General features: G+C 39.4%; 1 protein-coding gene across 2 annotated transcripts in view; it reads left to right on the top strand.

The window, feature by feature from the left end:
• The window catches only part of PAX3 (paired box 3), a 98,946-nt gene extending 80,502 nt beyond the window's left edge, over window positions 1-18,444 (top strand). For both annotated transcript variants that reach the window (XM_081261891.1, XM_081261890.1), the window contains exons 8-9: window positions 16,227-16,473; window positions 16,965-18,444. In XM_081261891.1, the coding sequence (XP_081118017.1) occupies window positions 16,227-16,473; window positions 16,965-16,999 (282 nt within the window). In that variant the 3' untranslated portion in view covers window positions 17,000-18,444. The remainder of the gene's footprint in view (window positions 1-16,226; window positions 16,474-16,964) is intronic.
• Window positions 18,445-18,650: the final 206 nt, after the last annotated feature.

Here is an 18,650-nt window from a genome sequence, read left to right as displayed (position 1 = left end):
ATTCTTCCACCGGTTAGAAGTAACACAGGAAGCAGTTATGTCTGCGATTTTTAACGTTAGTCTTTTAGGGCCATAGAAAAGCTTCTTATGAACATGATTTCGTTGAAAATTTTCATAGATGTGAACTCTGACCCTAGCCACTTCTGTGAGGTGAGATGCAGGATTCCACTGACATTTCTTAGAACTCATTTTAGTTGATCATAAGGAAAAGAACAAGAATCAGTATTCTTGTTGGAAACAACTAGTTTCTTGTATTATATTATCTTGGATGCAATGATAAGTGTATTATATAGGTATTACGTAAGTGGTATTACTAGGACCTGAACTTCCAGCTGCTAATCCTTGACTTTAAGAAGACTGACAGAGTTCAGAGTTGGTGGTAGAGTGGAATCATTTGATGAAGAAGGAAAATCCTACAGGTAACTTTTCCTTATTAAATCTTATATGTCACCTTAATCACTTATTACCTTGCAAATATCCAGGATATTTTGTGTTTCTACCACATATTTCTGCCTAAGATCCTGTGTTGTCTTAGTTCTGGTAGCATTGCTAATGAGTAAAGAAAGAGATGAATAAGATGAAGTTTCTTCTTATTTCTTCAGGCAAAGTTGGAGAACAAGATAAGGAATGATTCTCTATCTCAACAAACATATTTGTAAATTAGTGATGTAGAAAAAAATGAGATTGGAACTCAGGTTTCTGTAACTGTTGGAGTTTATCACTTCTCACAAATGCCTTTATGTATACCAGAGGTGCCTGTACCAGTTTTGGTTGTCTGGCTTTCTTAAAAATATATTATTTCTTAAAAACAGTATAAAGAAAAATTGGAAGAAGGGCTGGGGCTATAGCTCACGTGGTAAAGCACTTGCCTCACATGTGTGAGGCACTGGGTTCGATCCTCAGCATCACATACAAATAAATTTTTTAGTCTACAACTAAAAAGAAGATGTCTAGAAACACGGTTTACCTGTTAACTAAAGAATAGACTAAAAAAAAAAACAGTGACTCTTTTGCTTATTTATGCACATATGTTTATTAAATGATTTTATATATATATATATATATATATATATATATATATATATATATATAATCATTTGCTCATTATAGAGAAGCACTGATTAACATGTTGGATCAGAAGATGCCAACAAAGAATTCATGTTGCAATTGTGTTTTCTCCTTTTTCTTTTCACCTCCTCTTTTTACCTGTTCCACTTCTGTCTGGTCATCAGTTATGCAATTGGTTCAACTAAGTCCCCCAAAGATCTGGCAGCCATAAGACTAATAGGGAGGGAAGTGGGACTAGATTCCAGGATTCTTGGTCTAAGATCTCATCCACCATAGCACACACTCGAGTGAAGAGGAAAGGCTTTATGGAAAAACAGAGGCAGAGGGTTTTAGTCATTTTTAAAAATAATTTAGTAAACTTTAGGTTCATGTTACTTTATACTATTTTTTGCTAAATCTTATTTCCATTAATCTCTTAACTGCTTCTAGTAATAAAAGAATTGCATGTATTGCATAAAGATGGTAACAAAATTTAAATATCCTTGGAGCAGGAAAAAAATTCTCCCAGAGAGGACACTGTTAATATTTTTGCTTATCACTTTCTAGCTTTCTGGGGTCCTTTCGGGTGGTAGTGTATGTAATATGTCTCGCCTTTCCAGGTTTGGTACCTTCATTGTAGATCTCTTCTCTGGAAGCTCCTTGACATGTTAAAAATATTTCTGCATTTTATTTGCTGTGTTCTCTGGCATCATTGAAATTGATGTATTGTTGACCATTTGGAAATCATGAGCTGTGCTGTGTATGGATCATCATCATAGACTGGACTTTCTAGTTTTTTTTGTTTTCTGTGATGGAATTAATAGACAGCATAAAGATAGGCAGACCATTTCTCTGTATGTGTGCATGGATAATAAGTGATTTTAGTTTGGTGCCTCTCACGATGTATGTCTCCAGCAAAGATTCTATTAAAGCTCAGAAACACTCATTTGCCAAATGGTGCTCCGTAGACATCTCCAGGCCTCTCTTCAGGGAAGGTCTCTGCTTCATGGGGGGCAAGTGGGAAACCAGGATCCAGAGTGTTCACACCTGTACAGATGGTCAGATAGTATAGCAAGGCATTGTCCTGTACCGTGGCTGACTAAATCTCAGAATACCAAAATCAAAACAAGAAACAATGGGAAACTTTGGTCATACCCTTCCTTGAGTTGCTGAAAGTAGTACCAGGGCAACTTAATTGCTGGCATTTTTTCTTTGTTATCAAGCAATCAGCAACTATCAGGGGAGCATCCCCATTTTACTTGTGGGAAAATTGAGGCCCAGACAACACAATCATCTAAATAACAGAATGAGTTCCTGGCAGGGTTAAGCACCAAACCTATCTCCTATTTGTTACTAATTCTTCTGTGAACACAAATTACATTAAAATTTTTTTTAAAAAAGTTCCTCAAATTACATATTTTTCATTTCTGGTCTCTACCAAAGGATGCATAATGTTCTGAGAAGCTTTCTGTGGGCTCTGATACTGACATTTGAGCTGATTTTCCTGCAAACGTGGTGGGAGGGCTTCACAAATGGAGGACTGGGCTTCCAGTCCCTCCAAAGCTGGATCCAAGAGGGGCTACCTGAGGAGAGATCTTCAGTGATGGTGAGGTGGGTGATTGGCTATAAAACCCCCATATTTTCTACTTTCTCAGAATAGCTGTCTGAACTACATGTTCTTTTGTTGTAGGGACAACACAGAATATGGGGAAATAGAAACCTATTTCTCCTTCATCCTCAGACAGTGTGTTTCCAGCACCTTTCAGCATGTGCAGGAGGGACAGGGAATGGTCTTGGAATATGGAGTGCCAGGAAATGCTACCATATGCTTAAGACATGAGACTAATTAACATTTGGCTCCTATTCTTCTAATTAACTTTCCTAGGCAAGAAATATGACCCACACTGCTCTCCTACCCCAAAACACACATAGCCAAACCCCCAAAACAAGACCAATGAAATTAACAAACTTTTATCATTTCACACCCCACCTCCACCCTCCTTCAACAAACTCCACAGTTCCTTAGTGACGGCTTCTAGGGATTTCTTGAGTGAAAAATAGTATCAGTGGATTCCATGCTCCTGGGCAGCCTTTCTATTGTTCTGTAGTATACAAAATTGGGGCCACTTGAATTTAGGGTTCATCAACCATTGCAAATGATTCTTCAAATGTTTTGGGTTTGGTAAAACCTGAAACACATTTCTGCCAAGCACTTTTCCCTCCTTAATTTTTCAAACTGTGTATTTTAGGGAAAATTTGATCCATATGGTTTTGATTCATTTACTCTTATATCGTTGACATTTTTTTTTCCTACGGAGCCATTTGATACCCAAGAAGCTTTCTGAGCCCTTCCTACACTCATTTAAAGCCTTTTCCTTCTTAAAAAGAGGAAGTCCTGTTTGCAACCTCAGAGGCCATAAATTTTGAGTACCTCTCAATTCAGCAATACTTAAAAATACATTTGGTATAAATCTGGATTATTATGAACACATTTTATGTTTAGAGCATATGGGCAGATTTTAGTTTCTAGTTTATAAGTGAAACCAATGAAAATATAAAAAATAGGCTTAAATTACAAAAAAAAAAGGTTTTGTTTTAAAGAACGTTTAACTGTTATTCTTTTTAACTGTTATTAATAAATCCCCATGGTAAGAGCTATGCTCAGAGGCCTCATTTGAATTTTGTCCAGGTCTTGGGTAAGATGTAATTGAATAACCAGTACACCTGTCCTATTTCATGGATAATCTAGAGGAAAGAAAAAAGTCTCATAAAGATTTGTGTACCAGGCTTGAAAATGTTTGAATGTTTGCTTGCCGCTCAGCACCTCAGGAACAAAGAGTAGGTCTGCAGATCTCATCAAGTTTATTGACCATTCGTCTAAGTCTGGTTGAATCCTCATGACCGACCGTGGGGGATTGAGATGCCCTCCCTGGAATAGACCCAGAAAGAGCAGAGAGATCTTTACTAACGAGATTGTGGTTAATGGCAGAAGACGCCAGGATCAACTTCTGTTCTAATTCACATCTTACAAAAGAAAACCTTTAACTCAACCACCCATCCAGTTGCCTTTTAAAGAATAATATTAAAATTGAGATTATTAGTGTGTAATGTATGTAAATTGCATATTTGGTGTCAGCTACGCTTATTAGGCCGCTTCTCCATTTCATGCATATATGTATTAGACTATCCTGGTTCCATTTCAAATTAGATTTCAGTTGCTCAGCACAGTTTCTTTTGACAAACATTTGTTAATCCTGAAACTTATTAGGGAGAAGCAGTTAAGTGTTAATATGTGTACACAAAACTCGAGACTGCTTTTGATTTTCCTTGTCGTTTTTTGGACCACAGTGTTAACAAATGATCTCAAATTCTTTAGCTGCAAGGCAAGATGATGGTTGTTTGTCCATCTAAGATGTAAGGAAGGGATGCATTCATTAAAAACAGACTATTAAAAATGGTCGCCATGGGTACTTTTCTGTTTCTATGTTTCGATGAAGGTCCTTTTCACCACCCATGCAAAAGCCTTGTCTTCTCTTGTGCTGATGATTCAGGTAAAAGCAGTAGGGTTTACCCTGGTGTTGTGGCCAGCTCCTGTTTCAAGAGAGAAATTTTTCTGACATCTTTGGGCACACATCCAGGAGCTATTTGCTGCTGGTCTTGTGGGTCAGCCATTTGTTTTGTCCATTTGACAAATCCCATGCCCTTTGCCCACCTTTTATCATTGCGAAGAACCAGATGAGCAGGTGGCTGGCCACCAACCCATTTCCCAAAGGAGGCCCTTCCTTCCCTTTACACTTTCCAGAAATTCATCTGTGGAAGAAAGAGGAGTGATTTTGATTAAAGAGATTTGTTGGGTGTCAAACAAAGCTGGGTCAGACATTCCGGACCAAAGCGGCAGCTTCTCAAAAGTTCCAGGGTCATTTTGTTTCTTTCTTAGAGCAGCTCATGAGCTCATTACCAGGGCTTGAGGAATCTTACACGTTCACAAAGGTTCAAGGATGTTTACAAACATAAATGAGGCTGTTCCAGGTACATCCGAAGAACCCTGGGCCCTTTGCATGTGTCCAGTCTGCCATGCTGTGCTCTTGAAACAGAGAAAACCATTCTTGAAAAGCCTTGATTTTCCATTTGCAGAATCCACAGACTGGGATGGACCTAGTGCCTTTGGTTTGTTCTGAAGGTTGTGGTTGCTACCCTTAAGGAATATGAGGAGAGCCCCGCTTTATAAAAGTAGGCTTTGGCTGTGGCCTCCTGAGTTAGTTAGAGCTGGAGGATTCTGAGAGTAGCAGTGACTTGGACCAAATCTCCTTTTTGCAGACAGGGAGAAAGCAGCAACCGATCACTGCATCTCACATCATGCCACTGAAGAGAGCCACAAGAAAATTTTTTCCTGCTGCATTAACTGTTTTTTGTGTGTCTGTCAAGTTGATTTAAATAGAAATGGTGTCAGCTTTACTCTTCTGTACATTGGGCCAATCAACTGCAATGACCCCATGGTGTTTAGACTCATTTAAATCCCTCCAGCCATTGAGGAGAAAAAAAAAATTGGAGTGTGATTGCTTAGTTTATATCTAAGCTACTAGAATAAATTTTTTTTTGTAGTCAGTAATATACAGAAAAGTTGTGGTAGATTCTAGGGCAAGGCCAATGGTCTGAATCAACCCTTTATATTTGGTTGGAATGCAATGTAAAGCTTTTAATTTATTACTGCATTTGCAAAATGGCAATATCTACAGAAATCTGAATACTTGCATATTTATTCAATTAGGGGCTGAATGTGTGCTTTGTACTGTGGACACAGGAGACTTGATTCAGTCATTAGTTGTGTACTATTTTTTGTTGTGTTTTTTTCCCCCTCTAAAGAATCTGTCTCTGCAAAACAGTCTGGGTTTCATCAGAGGTGTATATTTTTCAAAGTATAGTACTTAAAAATTACTCTTGACGTTTAGCTTGAGGTCAGTAAACAAGAGTTTCTTGGATTAGTGATTCCATTGTCCCTGCTGATGATCAATGGAAAGATGGCAAACTGGGAGGCCTTTGAGATAGTGCTGTTTTAAAACTATGCAACTATGCTTTTGTTTTTAATTGGCACAAGTATTTAGGGGTACAGTGTGACATTACAATACACGTGATGATCCAATCAGGGTAATTGGAGTATCTATCATCTCATGCTACATGATTTCTTTTGTTGTGAACATTCAAAATTTCTCTACCTGCTAGTTTGAAATATTTAACTAAGTCAGCCATAGTTGTCCTACCGTGCTGTGGAACATTTGAAGTTATTCCTCCTATCCAGCTCTATGTCTGTCTCCATTAACTATCTTCTCTATTCCTCCCTCCCAACACCCTCCTCAAGCCTCTGCTAATCCCTATTTTATTCTCTATTTCTTTGAGATCAACTTTTGAGCTCCCACATACAAGTGAGAGGGTATGTTCTTTGTCTTTCTGTGCTGACTTATTTTGCTTAATATTAGAGCCAGTGCCTTTTGTAGGATCCCAGGGTGGTATTTCTACATCGATGGGGTTATTTATTTCTTAGCTGTGGGATGGCTATGAAGCTAACTCTCAGGCTGAGCTAATGAAGGAGGCAAGTATTATTTAAAGAAATGACTGTTGTTGTTTTTTTTTTCTTACAAAATCCTAATGTCTCATTTTGGGCAGCTTTACACTTAAAAAATTCAGTTAAATGATTGCATCTGTTCTGAGATTCATAAATGCCCCCTCTGGAACTGATCCTCTGTGTGACTCCTTGGGAAAAATTCCAGCGCAGGGTCTACTTGTCCTTCCCTAGCTCTTGCAGGCAAAATTTCTTATTCTATCCTCTATGATGCCACATTACTGTCTTTACTTCTTGTTAAGACATACCATACGTGGTACTGTATTATTATGCCTCCATTCCCAGTCCCTTTGACACTTAGCTTCAAGAGGAATAAAACTGTATTGTAATTATCTTTGAGCACCCAGAAGCCAAACTGAACCTCATAATAAAGGTTTTTTCCCCCCAAATTGGCTTTTTGGTACAGTGGTTTGGGGAAAAAGTATTCTGAATGCACAATTAGAAGTCACAATCATATGCCTTTATCTGTTAGGGTCCTGGTGCCTACTAAAGACTCTGACAAGTCCTGAAGTATGGAAAACTGTTTAATTTTGTTTAACTCAGCATTCTCCAACTTGATCGTGCAACCCCTTTGTTGAATTCCACACTCTCAAGGTTTTCCTTAGATAAGGCAGTTTAAACTATTTAGATAAGGCAAATAAGGGAGAAAAGAAAGAGAATTTTCATCGGATTCGGTGGCATCTGCCTGTAATCCCAGTGACTCAGGAGGCTGAGGCAGGAGGATTGCTCATTGGAGTCCAGCCTTGGCAACTTACTGAGAACCTGTCTCAAAATAAAAGAAAATAAAAAGACCTAGAAATGCAGCTCAGTGGTAAGATGCCCCTGGTTCAATCTCAGCATGATAGTGGGGAGGGGAGGGAGAGAGAAAGAAATTCTTCTTTAGTGGTGAATTGGCTGCAGCATGGGTGCAAGTCAAGGATCTGAAGAGAGGCTCAAGGTCAAAAGCACTGGATTCCAAGCTACCCATTAGCTCAGCTGAGTTGTTCAAGCTATCTCATCTTCTGTTTCAGTTTCTTGCTAAACCTGGAAAATCTTGAGAAGAATTGTCCCATACAACTATATTGAGGAACACAAGTCCCAGCCATTTTAAGTGATTTTTGTTAAAGTAAGGATTGTATTATTGTTTATTTAAAATTATCACGCAAACCTCTGAACAAGAAAAAAAACCCCACAAAAACCCCAAAACAAAGCCCTTTAGCTTGTCTCCAACAAACAAAGCAAATATGGAAACAGTGACACAGAAGGAAAGGCAGACTCTTGGTGACTAGAGGTGTTTGCAAGAATTCCACTGAGGCAGCTTAAAGACTCCAACTGATGTTCATTCAGAGGCAGTCATTTTAGTGCTAGGATAAGATAGTCCCCATAAATACAATGCTATAAAACTGGTTATATTTGAATCACTATGATAATAATAATATGAGAATCTACTACAGTAAAAACAAGAGCTAAGGGTGAGGAACGAGCCGGCTGGCCTACTGTTTCTAATTCTTGGTTTTATTGCAATTTAATATTGACATAAAGACATTAAAACATGCCACCCATCTTCTATAATGCAAAATTCTGGATTAGAACAGGAAGCATGATACCTAGCCTCACAGACAAGAGAATCTGGAGCCCAGAGGTGCTTCCCTGTCACCAGAGAAGGACAAAGGTGGCGGAAACAACGGGTGCGATAGAAAGGTTCTGAAAATGAAGGGATGGTGTAAGTGATTTTGAGTTAACAATTGGGGAGCACTCTCTCTCCTTTTTTTTCCTTTTTTTGTGATGATGGGGATTGGACTCAGGGCCTTGTGTGTGTGAGGCAACCACTCGACCAACAGAGCTATCTCCCCAGCCCTTGGGGAGCATTCTTTTAATCACAAGATTACAAAAATTTTATCTTGTTCCTATCTACAGGAACAGACTTCAATTTCTGCAGATCAAAGACCTACAGAACTGACTTTGCTGAGGGCCTCTATATTTCCCAACTAGGTAGAGTTGCCTGTGCAAATTTAGGATTAGGAATACCAATAGGTTTTCATGTGGCAAAAGACAACAAGCAGCATTCTCGGTGCAATTGGATGTGGGGCAGAATTAAGGTAGATGGGATTTACACCCAGTTGCACAGTTGCTTCTGGTTCCCGGCAGACTATGCTCTCAGATGTGCTCTCACATTTGGAGAGCTGCTACAGGTTTCAGGCATCTTCAGTGAATGCTCATTCCACTTTCTCTAAAAGCCTGTGAAAGAGACCCCAGTGCATTTCCCATAAGACCATGTTTATTCTTAGACTTTTGCAAGACTGTCTTCTACCTTCCCTGGTTAGAAATACATATATAATTTTTCCTGACATCTCCTGATTGGTAGTACCCTTAAACCAGCATTATTTGGTCTTTTCAATGGTTTTTTATTTTTATTTTTCCTATATCTTAAGGATGCACCTTCCTTCCCATGAAGAAAAGGGTTGCAGGGCATTTTTGGGGTAGTCTTCTGGTATTTGGTAGATGGACTCTTGTGACATTGACTTTGGACCACCATGGAAATATTTGCCCACTTTATACATGGTCTGGATGAAAGAAAAAATTTCCTTGTTGAGTTAGGAAACTATTTTCCTCCTTCAGTAGGTCAGAATGTATGCCTTCCATGCTGTTGGATTGTTGAGTGGAGAGGAATGTTTTAGGGGAAAAGGAATATAGTGTGGCCCAACATTCTCAGCTTGAGGAGGGCAGAGCTGAAGCCCTTCTTGCTAAAAGGCCACATGCATCTCTGGTTTGTGATGTTGCTTGTGAGTCTCAGCCAGAGCTGCACAGTTAACACTCAACAAGGTTTGCATCAAAGAATGATCATCAAGGTGATTCAGTTCTGCATTTCCTTAAATGTAGGTTTAATTTATGGATAATTAGAAATTTTAAAATACCAGCTCATTCAAGTATTGTGGGATGCCCAAGCATAGGACCTGTTCCTTTCTGTATTTAGAATCCTAAGTCCCAAAGGGTCAATTCATATTGAGCAAACATGTCCTGAAGTAGTCATGAAATGAAACCAAGATATATGTTTGATTTTCCACAGTCATGTTCTCAGATGGGATTTTGAAACAGTGATGGGTTTGAGGGTATACCCTTTAGAGGGCTACTGTGTTTGGGAGCAATTTCCTGAAAGGAGGAGAGTTAACAGCAGGTAATGTCATTCCTCCCCGAAAGAGTTTGAGACTCTGCTTAAGTGATGAATGGGGGTATCTGACTCACATCTGTTTTACATTAGCATGGAACATTGCCCTGATGTCCTTAGGAGCATTTGTCAAGATTCCCTGGACAGAGCTTCTGTAAATTACATGCTGCAAATGTGTCAGGGTCAGATAAGAGGATATCATTAACTCCCCCAAGTTTACTCAGGGCTCCGTCAGTCCATCTTAATGTGCTCTGGGCCAACGATTTTTCCTTGAGCCATTTTCTTATACTTTTTCATTCATAGGAGAAAAAAAAATGTATGGTGTACCCCCAAAATTGCACATGTTCTTTTCTCATAAATCATATTAATTGTAGACATGGTCTCAAAGCACATTAAATGCAGGCATGCATAAATGAATTAAAACATATGAGAATTTTATTATGACCATGATGGATCTAACATAGTCAAATACCCATTGTATTAACTGGGCATACTTTTTCATTTAGGTGGAATGAGCTTTTTCTTAGGGGGCTTTGTTGCGTTGATAATAGGTATATGTGTTCATCACTTGTTAGAAGTGAACTTAGTATGTATATATATATGTGTGTGTGTATGTATATATACACACACACACACATACAGTCAAACATCTCTTGCAAGGAATTTCTCTGCTAATTATTTGTCTAAATTTGTATTTCAGTCATCAGACCCTGAAGAATATTGCTGGGCTGGGGATGTAGCTCAGTGGTGGGGAGCACCTGCCTGATATGCATAAGGCCCCAGGTTTGATCCCCAGTACCACAAAAACAAATACCCCAACCAAACAAAAACCCAGAAAAATAAAAGGAAATAAAAAACTAATATTGCTAAAAAATTAACTTTTTAGCTCTATTATAGATACGCTAAGAAATTGGTAAGATAAAAGTTATTTCTGTAATAGTCCAGAGAGATGAACACACATATATTCTGTGGCATTTAACTGAGACAATTCTTACTGTACTCTTGACAAATGCAGCTGGGAAATGTATTCTGCATATGAACCACACGTGTCTGGTACTCACGCCCTTTCATCACGCATTAAACAAGCTACTTGCAAAATGTGGACTAAGGATTTAAATGGAAAACAACAACCACCACCACCACCAAGGAATGACTTGGCTGGGTGCTTTGCCTGCACTGCCTTTCTCTTTGGTTAGGTAAAGGTCAGTCCTGCCCATTCTCCAACTCTCAAGATGGGTGAGAAGGTCACCATACAGACCTTAAGAGAAAGTTCTGCCTTCAGGCAAATTCCCTCTTACAGCTTTCAAACAGACAGGACCAAAAATCTAATTATTTTGATGCTAATCAACTGCAGGATAATTCCTAAGGCATTTGAACCTGAAGACATTTTTAGGAAAGTCTCAGCTGTTTAAATGGAGGCTTTTCAGTCCCCAAAACATAGTCAATGAAATTTAACCATCCAGTGACACCCCTATTGGCAAAAAGCACTTGTTAAACATTTGATTTTTTTTTTTGTTTGGTTGTGGGAATAAATTATATCTAAAGAAAAAGATACATAGTAGACTTTTGAGGGAAGGGTGGAGGGCTAGAAAGTCCCTATATATCATGCAAAGCGGGTTTTTTAAAAAGAAACTGTGCTATTAAATGTTAAACCAGAAGAACATCTGCTCATTTAAGAACAAGAAAGAAAATAAAGACAGGGACCAAGATTCCTGCAAAGGGGAAAGAAGTGTCCAGAAGCACACCCTAATTTGCTAAGTCATGTTAGATTTCGGATAAACTCGGAGCACTTTCAACGGACGGCAAAACCGTAACACTTGTGCCAAGACAAATATTTTCCAGACACATCATTTTCAATGTAAATCTTAATTTGGCCCATAGTTTTTTTTTTATCTTTTCTATTTAATCTTACAATAGGAAAATTAATTCAAGAGAAATACGGCATGAAGCAATTGTAAAGAGTTAGTTTTTCCTGAACCATATAATCTTCCAATCAAGATATAAACAACCTATTTGGAATTCTGAAACTTGAGAATGAGTTTAAAGAGATCTTCAGAAAATGTCTCTAATAATGGTAACGACAGAGGAAACTGGCAGAAGAATTGTGAGCCGGAGAGTCCAAGGCTCTGAATTTGTTTTTCACATTCATCCTTGCAACAATTAGCTGTGTCTGGGGTAACAGTTTCGAAAACTGCCTAATAGATTTTTTTTTCCATATGCTTTGATTAAGAGCTGTACACAACTAAAAGTAAAAACAGCCAAAGAGTCCCCTGGTCCTTTTCTGGTGAGACACCAGAGACCTTTATTTAAAGGAAGGCTCTTTGTGTTTGCTGCATTCGTAGATCTCCTTGGCATCTCATAAGGATGTGGTCAGCCTTCAAGAGGCAGAACAGAGTATCCTTGAATTTGTTTCATTTCCTTTGAAATTGTTTATGAAAACCAGGCAATTGTGCTTTCCTCCTACCCCCAATTTTTTACAAAAACAAACAAACAGAAAAAATGCCAGCCCTGTAGGAGAAATATCTTGCTGAGGATTTGAGAGGGGATAAAGTTCACTTCACAACAAATGAAGATTTTATTTTAGGCTTTGAATAACCAATTGCTGCAGGAAAAGCATGTATGAAAGAAATCCTGACAATATTCCTAGAAAGAAAATATGTCGGGGTGACACTCTATAACCGTATCAGAGAGTTAGAAGAAATTAATTTACCGACTTCTTTGAGTGCAAAAAGAAATTTCCATAGCTTCCCTTGAAGCACATGAAATATGAAATAGCTTTTAAAGAAACATACATAAAAGTGTAAGGGGACCCTTCCACAGAGATTTGAGGTTTTAAATTATGTTAGGGGAAAGTAATGCATTTTTTTATTGATATATTCACTCTCTGTCCCTCAGACTTTTAACTTTTAAATGACAGATTATGAAAATGATATATTTCTCAAGTTTTTAAAAAATTTTTTTGGTGCAAAATATTGAAGTAGTTCACATGATAGTTATTTATTAATTTCAGTTTCAGACCAAATAGGGGAGGGATTAATGTCCCATTCCCTATCCTTATACAAATTTTAAGGTAGTGATTGTATCAATATGTGAAAATCATTGTATAGGTAGGCATTTGTGGGAGAATGTCTTTTCTCTGGGACCAAAGATGTCTGGTCCCCAGTCCTCATTCTCCCCGGCATTGGCCACTGTTGATACTGGGCGATGGGGCCAAGGGCTCTTGCTGAAGTGGGAGCCCTTGATGGGTTTTAAAGTCACTCTGCCTGGGGACTTTTGAGGAACTTACAAATATGGCCTTGAAGATAGTACTGTATCTCCACCATCCCCCAAAAGACCTATACCAAGGTCTCAAAGTTAAATTCTGCCGTAAAAAGTTTTCAAAAACAGCAACTACAAAAAAGTTGCTAAATGAACATCCCTATAAGCTGATTTTTTAGCCTTTAGGAAGAACTTGTTTGTTCTTTTTTAGGATGCTCCTTGTTCTTGTTTTCTCCCCATAGACGAAGTTATTGCTGCATTCAAAATTATGCAAATGAGAAGTATGTGGCAGGGGATTAAAAGAAATTTATCACAAAAATGTACATATATAGCTCATGGGAGAGTGCGCATGTTCTGAATAAAATCCTGCTCTGAGCTGTTCAGCTATAACGCTACTTAGAATATTCCATTTCTTCCTTAAAGTGACATACCATGAACTGAGTTTCAAATAAGTATCTTCAGGAAGGATACTATTAATTTAAAATACATTTCTCTTTTATCTATTGCCACCAGTATTTTTCTTCTATAGACTGATGAATTCATAAATCTGCTTTTTTAAAATTTAAGACAGCTTACTTACAGCAAAATATTTTCCCTTTATCATTATCTCCTTTCATTAAAAAAGACACATTTTCTGTATTCTTATTTTTTTCTGATTCTTGCTCATCAGATCAGCACACAAATATGTGCTCCTTGATTTGAAAGAAGTGTGTTTGGCACTGAGCAACCTTGGTTTTAAAGACTTTAAAAATAGAGGTACCTACTCTGAGCCAAGGTAATATATTTAGTATATTAATGTAGCAAGTGAAGTTTATGAATTTTTCATCTGCACAATGTATAATTATCTGTATTGTTATTGAGATGAACTGGCATTAGGTTCTTCTTTTAATGACAAATAATTTAAAAAGTGGGTTTCTTATAGGTGCTAACTAAAAGATTTTCAGGCATTGAAGGAATTGGCTTAGTGTTTACACATACCCAGCATCATATAAAACTCCACTTATGGGAGTTTGTGAATTTTCCAAGTTTACACTGTAAAATTATCTGTAGAAGCTCAAGAAAGATAATGTGAGTGGAGGCAGAGGTGGTAGGTGGCGGTAGTGGTGGAGGAGGAGAAGGAGGAGGAGGAGGAGGAGGAGGAGGAGGAGGAGGAGGAAGGGGAGGAACTACAACCCACGTAGGTGGGAGAACATCCTGAAGTCATTCTTCCTGAAGCTGTGCATCCTATTGATACTTTATTGTGTGCCTTTCACTTTCCTGCAATCTCATAAAACTGTGCTTTGCTGCCAATCTCTATTTTTGAGAATATAACTACTTTTCAGACATTTCAAAAGAGCTCTTTCACCGCATATCTCAAGAAAATGTAAATCCCTGGAATATCTTTCAAAATTTGGACACACTGTTGCTTTACCACACCCTCCCACCTTCCCACCTGTGTGTACATGCAATAATGCCAAGGAAATGGAGGTCAGCCTGCTAGAGGAGAAAGAGGATAACCTGAGAAGTTGATGAATGTCCCCCCTCCCCTGGTCTCTTGGGGCTCATTGAAGATGGATGGGTTAAAAGCTTTTGTTCAGGAAGCATTTGTTTGGCTGTAAGATTATGCAAACCTTTCCCAAAGGAAGCCATGGAATCCCAGATTTTGAATTGAGTTAGGATGCGTTTGGGATGCAAGACCCACAGCCCTGCCCCACTGGAGCTCTTGCCCCCAGGGTTCTGCTGCCTGAATTAGCACCAGCGCCTGCAGTCAGAGCTTGGCTTTCCTTTCTGCAGGAGGGTTATGGACATGTCGTGCAGTTGTGGACCCCAGTGGTTAAATATTTTGCCATCACTGTGTTTTCTGGGGGCTCTTCACTCAGCAGATTTATTTTGCTGTTGCTTTTATTGGAAAAAAAAATCACTTCCTCTTTTGTGTGGCCATTTTCCAGCTGCAAAATTAATTATCCACTTACTTCCACAACAGGAGGTGTTGCAAGGGTCAGTGAGTTTGAGTTTGGGAACACTTCATTCAGCTGATCTGAAAGGTGTTCTTCTGTTATCACGTTTTTTTTTTTTTTTTTTTTTTGTCTTTTAGTTTTAGGTTGTCTTACTCACCAGGGTCATTTAAAAAAAACAAACAAAAAACAAAACTGAACTTTAAAGAACATGTTTGCTTTTCTGGCTTGTCTTTTAACACGTCTTATATGGGCATCCTTGGTTCGAGAAGAAAGGAGTGTTTAGGTAACAAGGAGGACGTTTTGCTTGGAGAATCTTTTACTACTGGTTCACATAGCGCTGGGTGGGTCCTGAGTGTTGTGCTGGGTTGGGTGTAGGGAGGCAGCAGGCTGCACCTCTCAGAGGTCTCAGAGTGGCAGCCCAGCAACCAAGACCCTGTGGGAGGGACTAGGAATGCTGGAGGAAGCCTCAGGGAAGGAAAGCATAGTCAAGACAAGGGGAGGATCTTTCTTGAGACAGCGTGGAAAGACACAAGTCTCAAAACACCCCTACACAAAACCCTGATTTGGAGTCATGTAACTTTTTTTTCTTTTGCACTACTAAGGATTGAACCCAGGGCCCCGTGCAAGCTAGGCAAGTAGCCTGCCACAGAACTGTGCCCCCCAGCCCTAACTTTTTAAACTTTCATTTTTGAGGTGCTGGGGAATCCAATCCAGAGCCTAACACACACCTGGCAAGTGCTCTAAAACTGAGTGACACCCCTAACCCTCCACTTTAAAAAAAAAATGAGCAAATGCCTATTTTAAATGATATAGGAAATCTCCAGATGGGATACATAGTCAGACATTTTTCTATAGGAACAGACAAAATTTCTCCCTGTCTCTGTCCCTTCTTTTCTTTCCTTTGAAATTCCAGTCTGATTTTATCATGGGGACATAGTGTAATCTCCCCTGTCTCTCTTCCTCCTCTCCTTCCTCCTTGTCCTTTTCCCTCCCTTCTCCCTCCCCGCCCCCTTTCTCTCTGAAACTGCAATCAGATGTTATCATTGGGTATAATGTAATATCGCTGCCACTTTGAATTGAGGTCACAGTCTTAGGAATAGCTCTTTATCAGATTTCCAAAGAAAGAAAAATAGGACGTGCGTGCGAGTGATTCTTTCAGCTCTGGGCTACTGTCTGGTGCTCCCTTCGTGCTGATGTCTTCTAACTTGACTGTCTCTTTTAGGTAATGGGACTCCTGACCAACCATGGCGGGGTACCTCATCAGCCTCAGACCGATTATGCGCTCTCCCCTCTCACTGGGGGCCTGGAACCTACCACCACGGTGTCGGCCAGCTGCAGTCAGAGATTAGACCATATGAAGAGCTTGGACAGTCTGCCAACATCTCAGTCCTATTGTCCACCCACCTATAGCACCACAGGCTACAGTATGGACCCTGTCACGGGCTACCAATATGGGCAGTACGGACAAAGTAAGCCTTGGACTTTCTAGGGGGTGATCACTCCTGGAAGGGAGATAAATTCACCTTTTGCTTAAGAAGGGGAAGCGTAAGGCATCATTAAGCCTTGCGTCCCGGTACCAATTTTGTGGCAAGACCAGCTGATTGTTCCAGTAAGGGCTCCCTTACATAATTATTTTCTTAACTGAGGCCCACAACATCTTGTGGTTATTAATTGCTGAGACATAAAACCTGATTGCCAGTAGGTAAAACATGAGGGTTGGCCAACATGAAATAACCCCTGGCATTACAAACACATGTTCTTAATGAGGTCAGCTCAAGGATCACATGGGGTATAATCCCAGGGACACAGAATTATGTCAAACTTGTCTCAGGAATAAAAATATTAGTCTCAATCCTTTGATACCACGGTATTAAGTATGACATTGTCAGCCTGTAGCTGATACTGCCCCTTACTGTGAATTGTCCCAGCATGACCTAAAAAGCTGCGTGTTTCCTCACAGGTGCCTTTCATTATCTCAAGCCAGATATTGCATAAACGAACTGTCCACTTGGAGCTAAAACTGGCCCTGCTTCTGGTCTCCACAGCCTAGACGTGAAGAGTCTTCTCAGAAAAAAAAAAAAAAAATTCATCCTTTGGGGGAGGTGGAGGCAAAGAGCAGCAATTGATTTTCTTTCTGCAAAAGTTGGTTTCAGCTTCTTTTGAACAGGATGGATGACCGCAGTGGAGAAGATAAGGACCTGGAGCCACAAAAGACTCAAGCGACATTTCAAAACAATGGCTCAACCTGACTACAAATCCAAATATCCCAACTCTTTATTGCTGATGATCAAGGAGCTCAAACATTCCATTCTGTGTGTGTCTGTGTGTTTATCTGAGACTTATGGACTGTTTTGAGCAAGCAGAATGTTCTAAAGTATATTCGGAGGAAACTCTATAACACGTTTGATGTCCAAGGCTGACGCTTCGGTGACTTTAAAACTGCTCACTTATTGAAGCAGGAAAGGAGGAATCCCTGACTTGTACACACTGGAAATTAATCTAAAAATAAAGGCCACCATATTTTAGGAAGCTAGACTAGATGTAAAGGACCTCCCGAATAATAAATTATTTGTTATATCATATCCTCGTTTAGAATCTAGTTGTCAATAAATGTCCCGGACACGTTTTGCCAACAGGATGTGAGATGACAGGAAGAAAAGCTTGTTTTTCTTTTCCGGTGTGGGGAGAGGTGTATGACATTTTTCCAATTCACCTTCATTTGGAAGCCAACCCGGGCAGGGGGGAGGGCATGGCCAAGTGACGTGCGTCACATACCTGCTTTTCCGTGTGCAATACTGTGTACCTCACAGACACTTTGGCCACGGCCAGAGTGATAGAAATGAAACCAGAACTATATTTTTGCAGGGGCTTTTATTTTTGCAGCCCGGAATTCATTGTGGTAGAATGCAGTGATGTTTGCCATTTGCTGAACAACCCACACCCGGCTTGCTCCTTTTGATTAGAGACCGTGTCAGAGAATAGTGCTTTTTAAAATGATGACGTTTACATTCTTCTCTTTTCTATGAAAGGCAGGGCAAGAGCAGAAATGTCCACGTGGCTCTCATGTACTTTTAAATTATACAATGATATCCAATATTAAAAGATTATAGGAACCGAGGTTTACATACGTTTATGTGGTGACATTTTAGAATGTCAATAAAATTTTTTTTCTTTTCTTTGAAATGTTAAGAGGAACAAGAAAGGTGGAAGGCAGTGTTATTTATTTCTTTCTATTCTTGGAATCATGAATGAGGTAGGCACAAATACATTCCTTTTAGAGTGAAGAACGGTGACTGTAGTGCATTTAGTGAGACGACACTAGGCGTAGAACTGAGGTTCGTTCCTGCATTGGACAAGGGCAATGGAATGAGAGAACTAGGATCTTTGTTTTGCAGCCTCAGCCAACAACAAAGTGTTGTAAAAATGTCTTTCATGTAAAAAGTGCGGTAAATATTTACTATTTATAATGAATAAACAGTTATGAAAACTTACCCAATCCTGCTTTTTTGGGGGAGGGGATGAGGATGGTGAATTTAGTATAATAAAAACCTTGGCCAACAAAGCAGACCACACTTCCTGAAGTCCCTTGTTGATGGGAAGGAACCGATTAGGGCAAAGGACAGATAAGGACGTGCCACCCACAGTT

Source organism: Spermophilus citellus, assembly GCF_964194105.1.
Source record: "Spermophilus citellus genome assembly, chromosome: 11".
Taxonomy (NCBI): Eukaryota; Metazoa; Chordata; class Mammalia; order Rodentia; family Sciuridae; genus Spermophilus; species Spermophilus citellus.
This window is presented reverse-complemented; position numbering and strand designations above follow the sequence as displayed.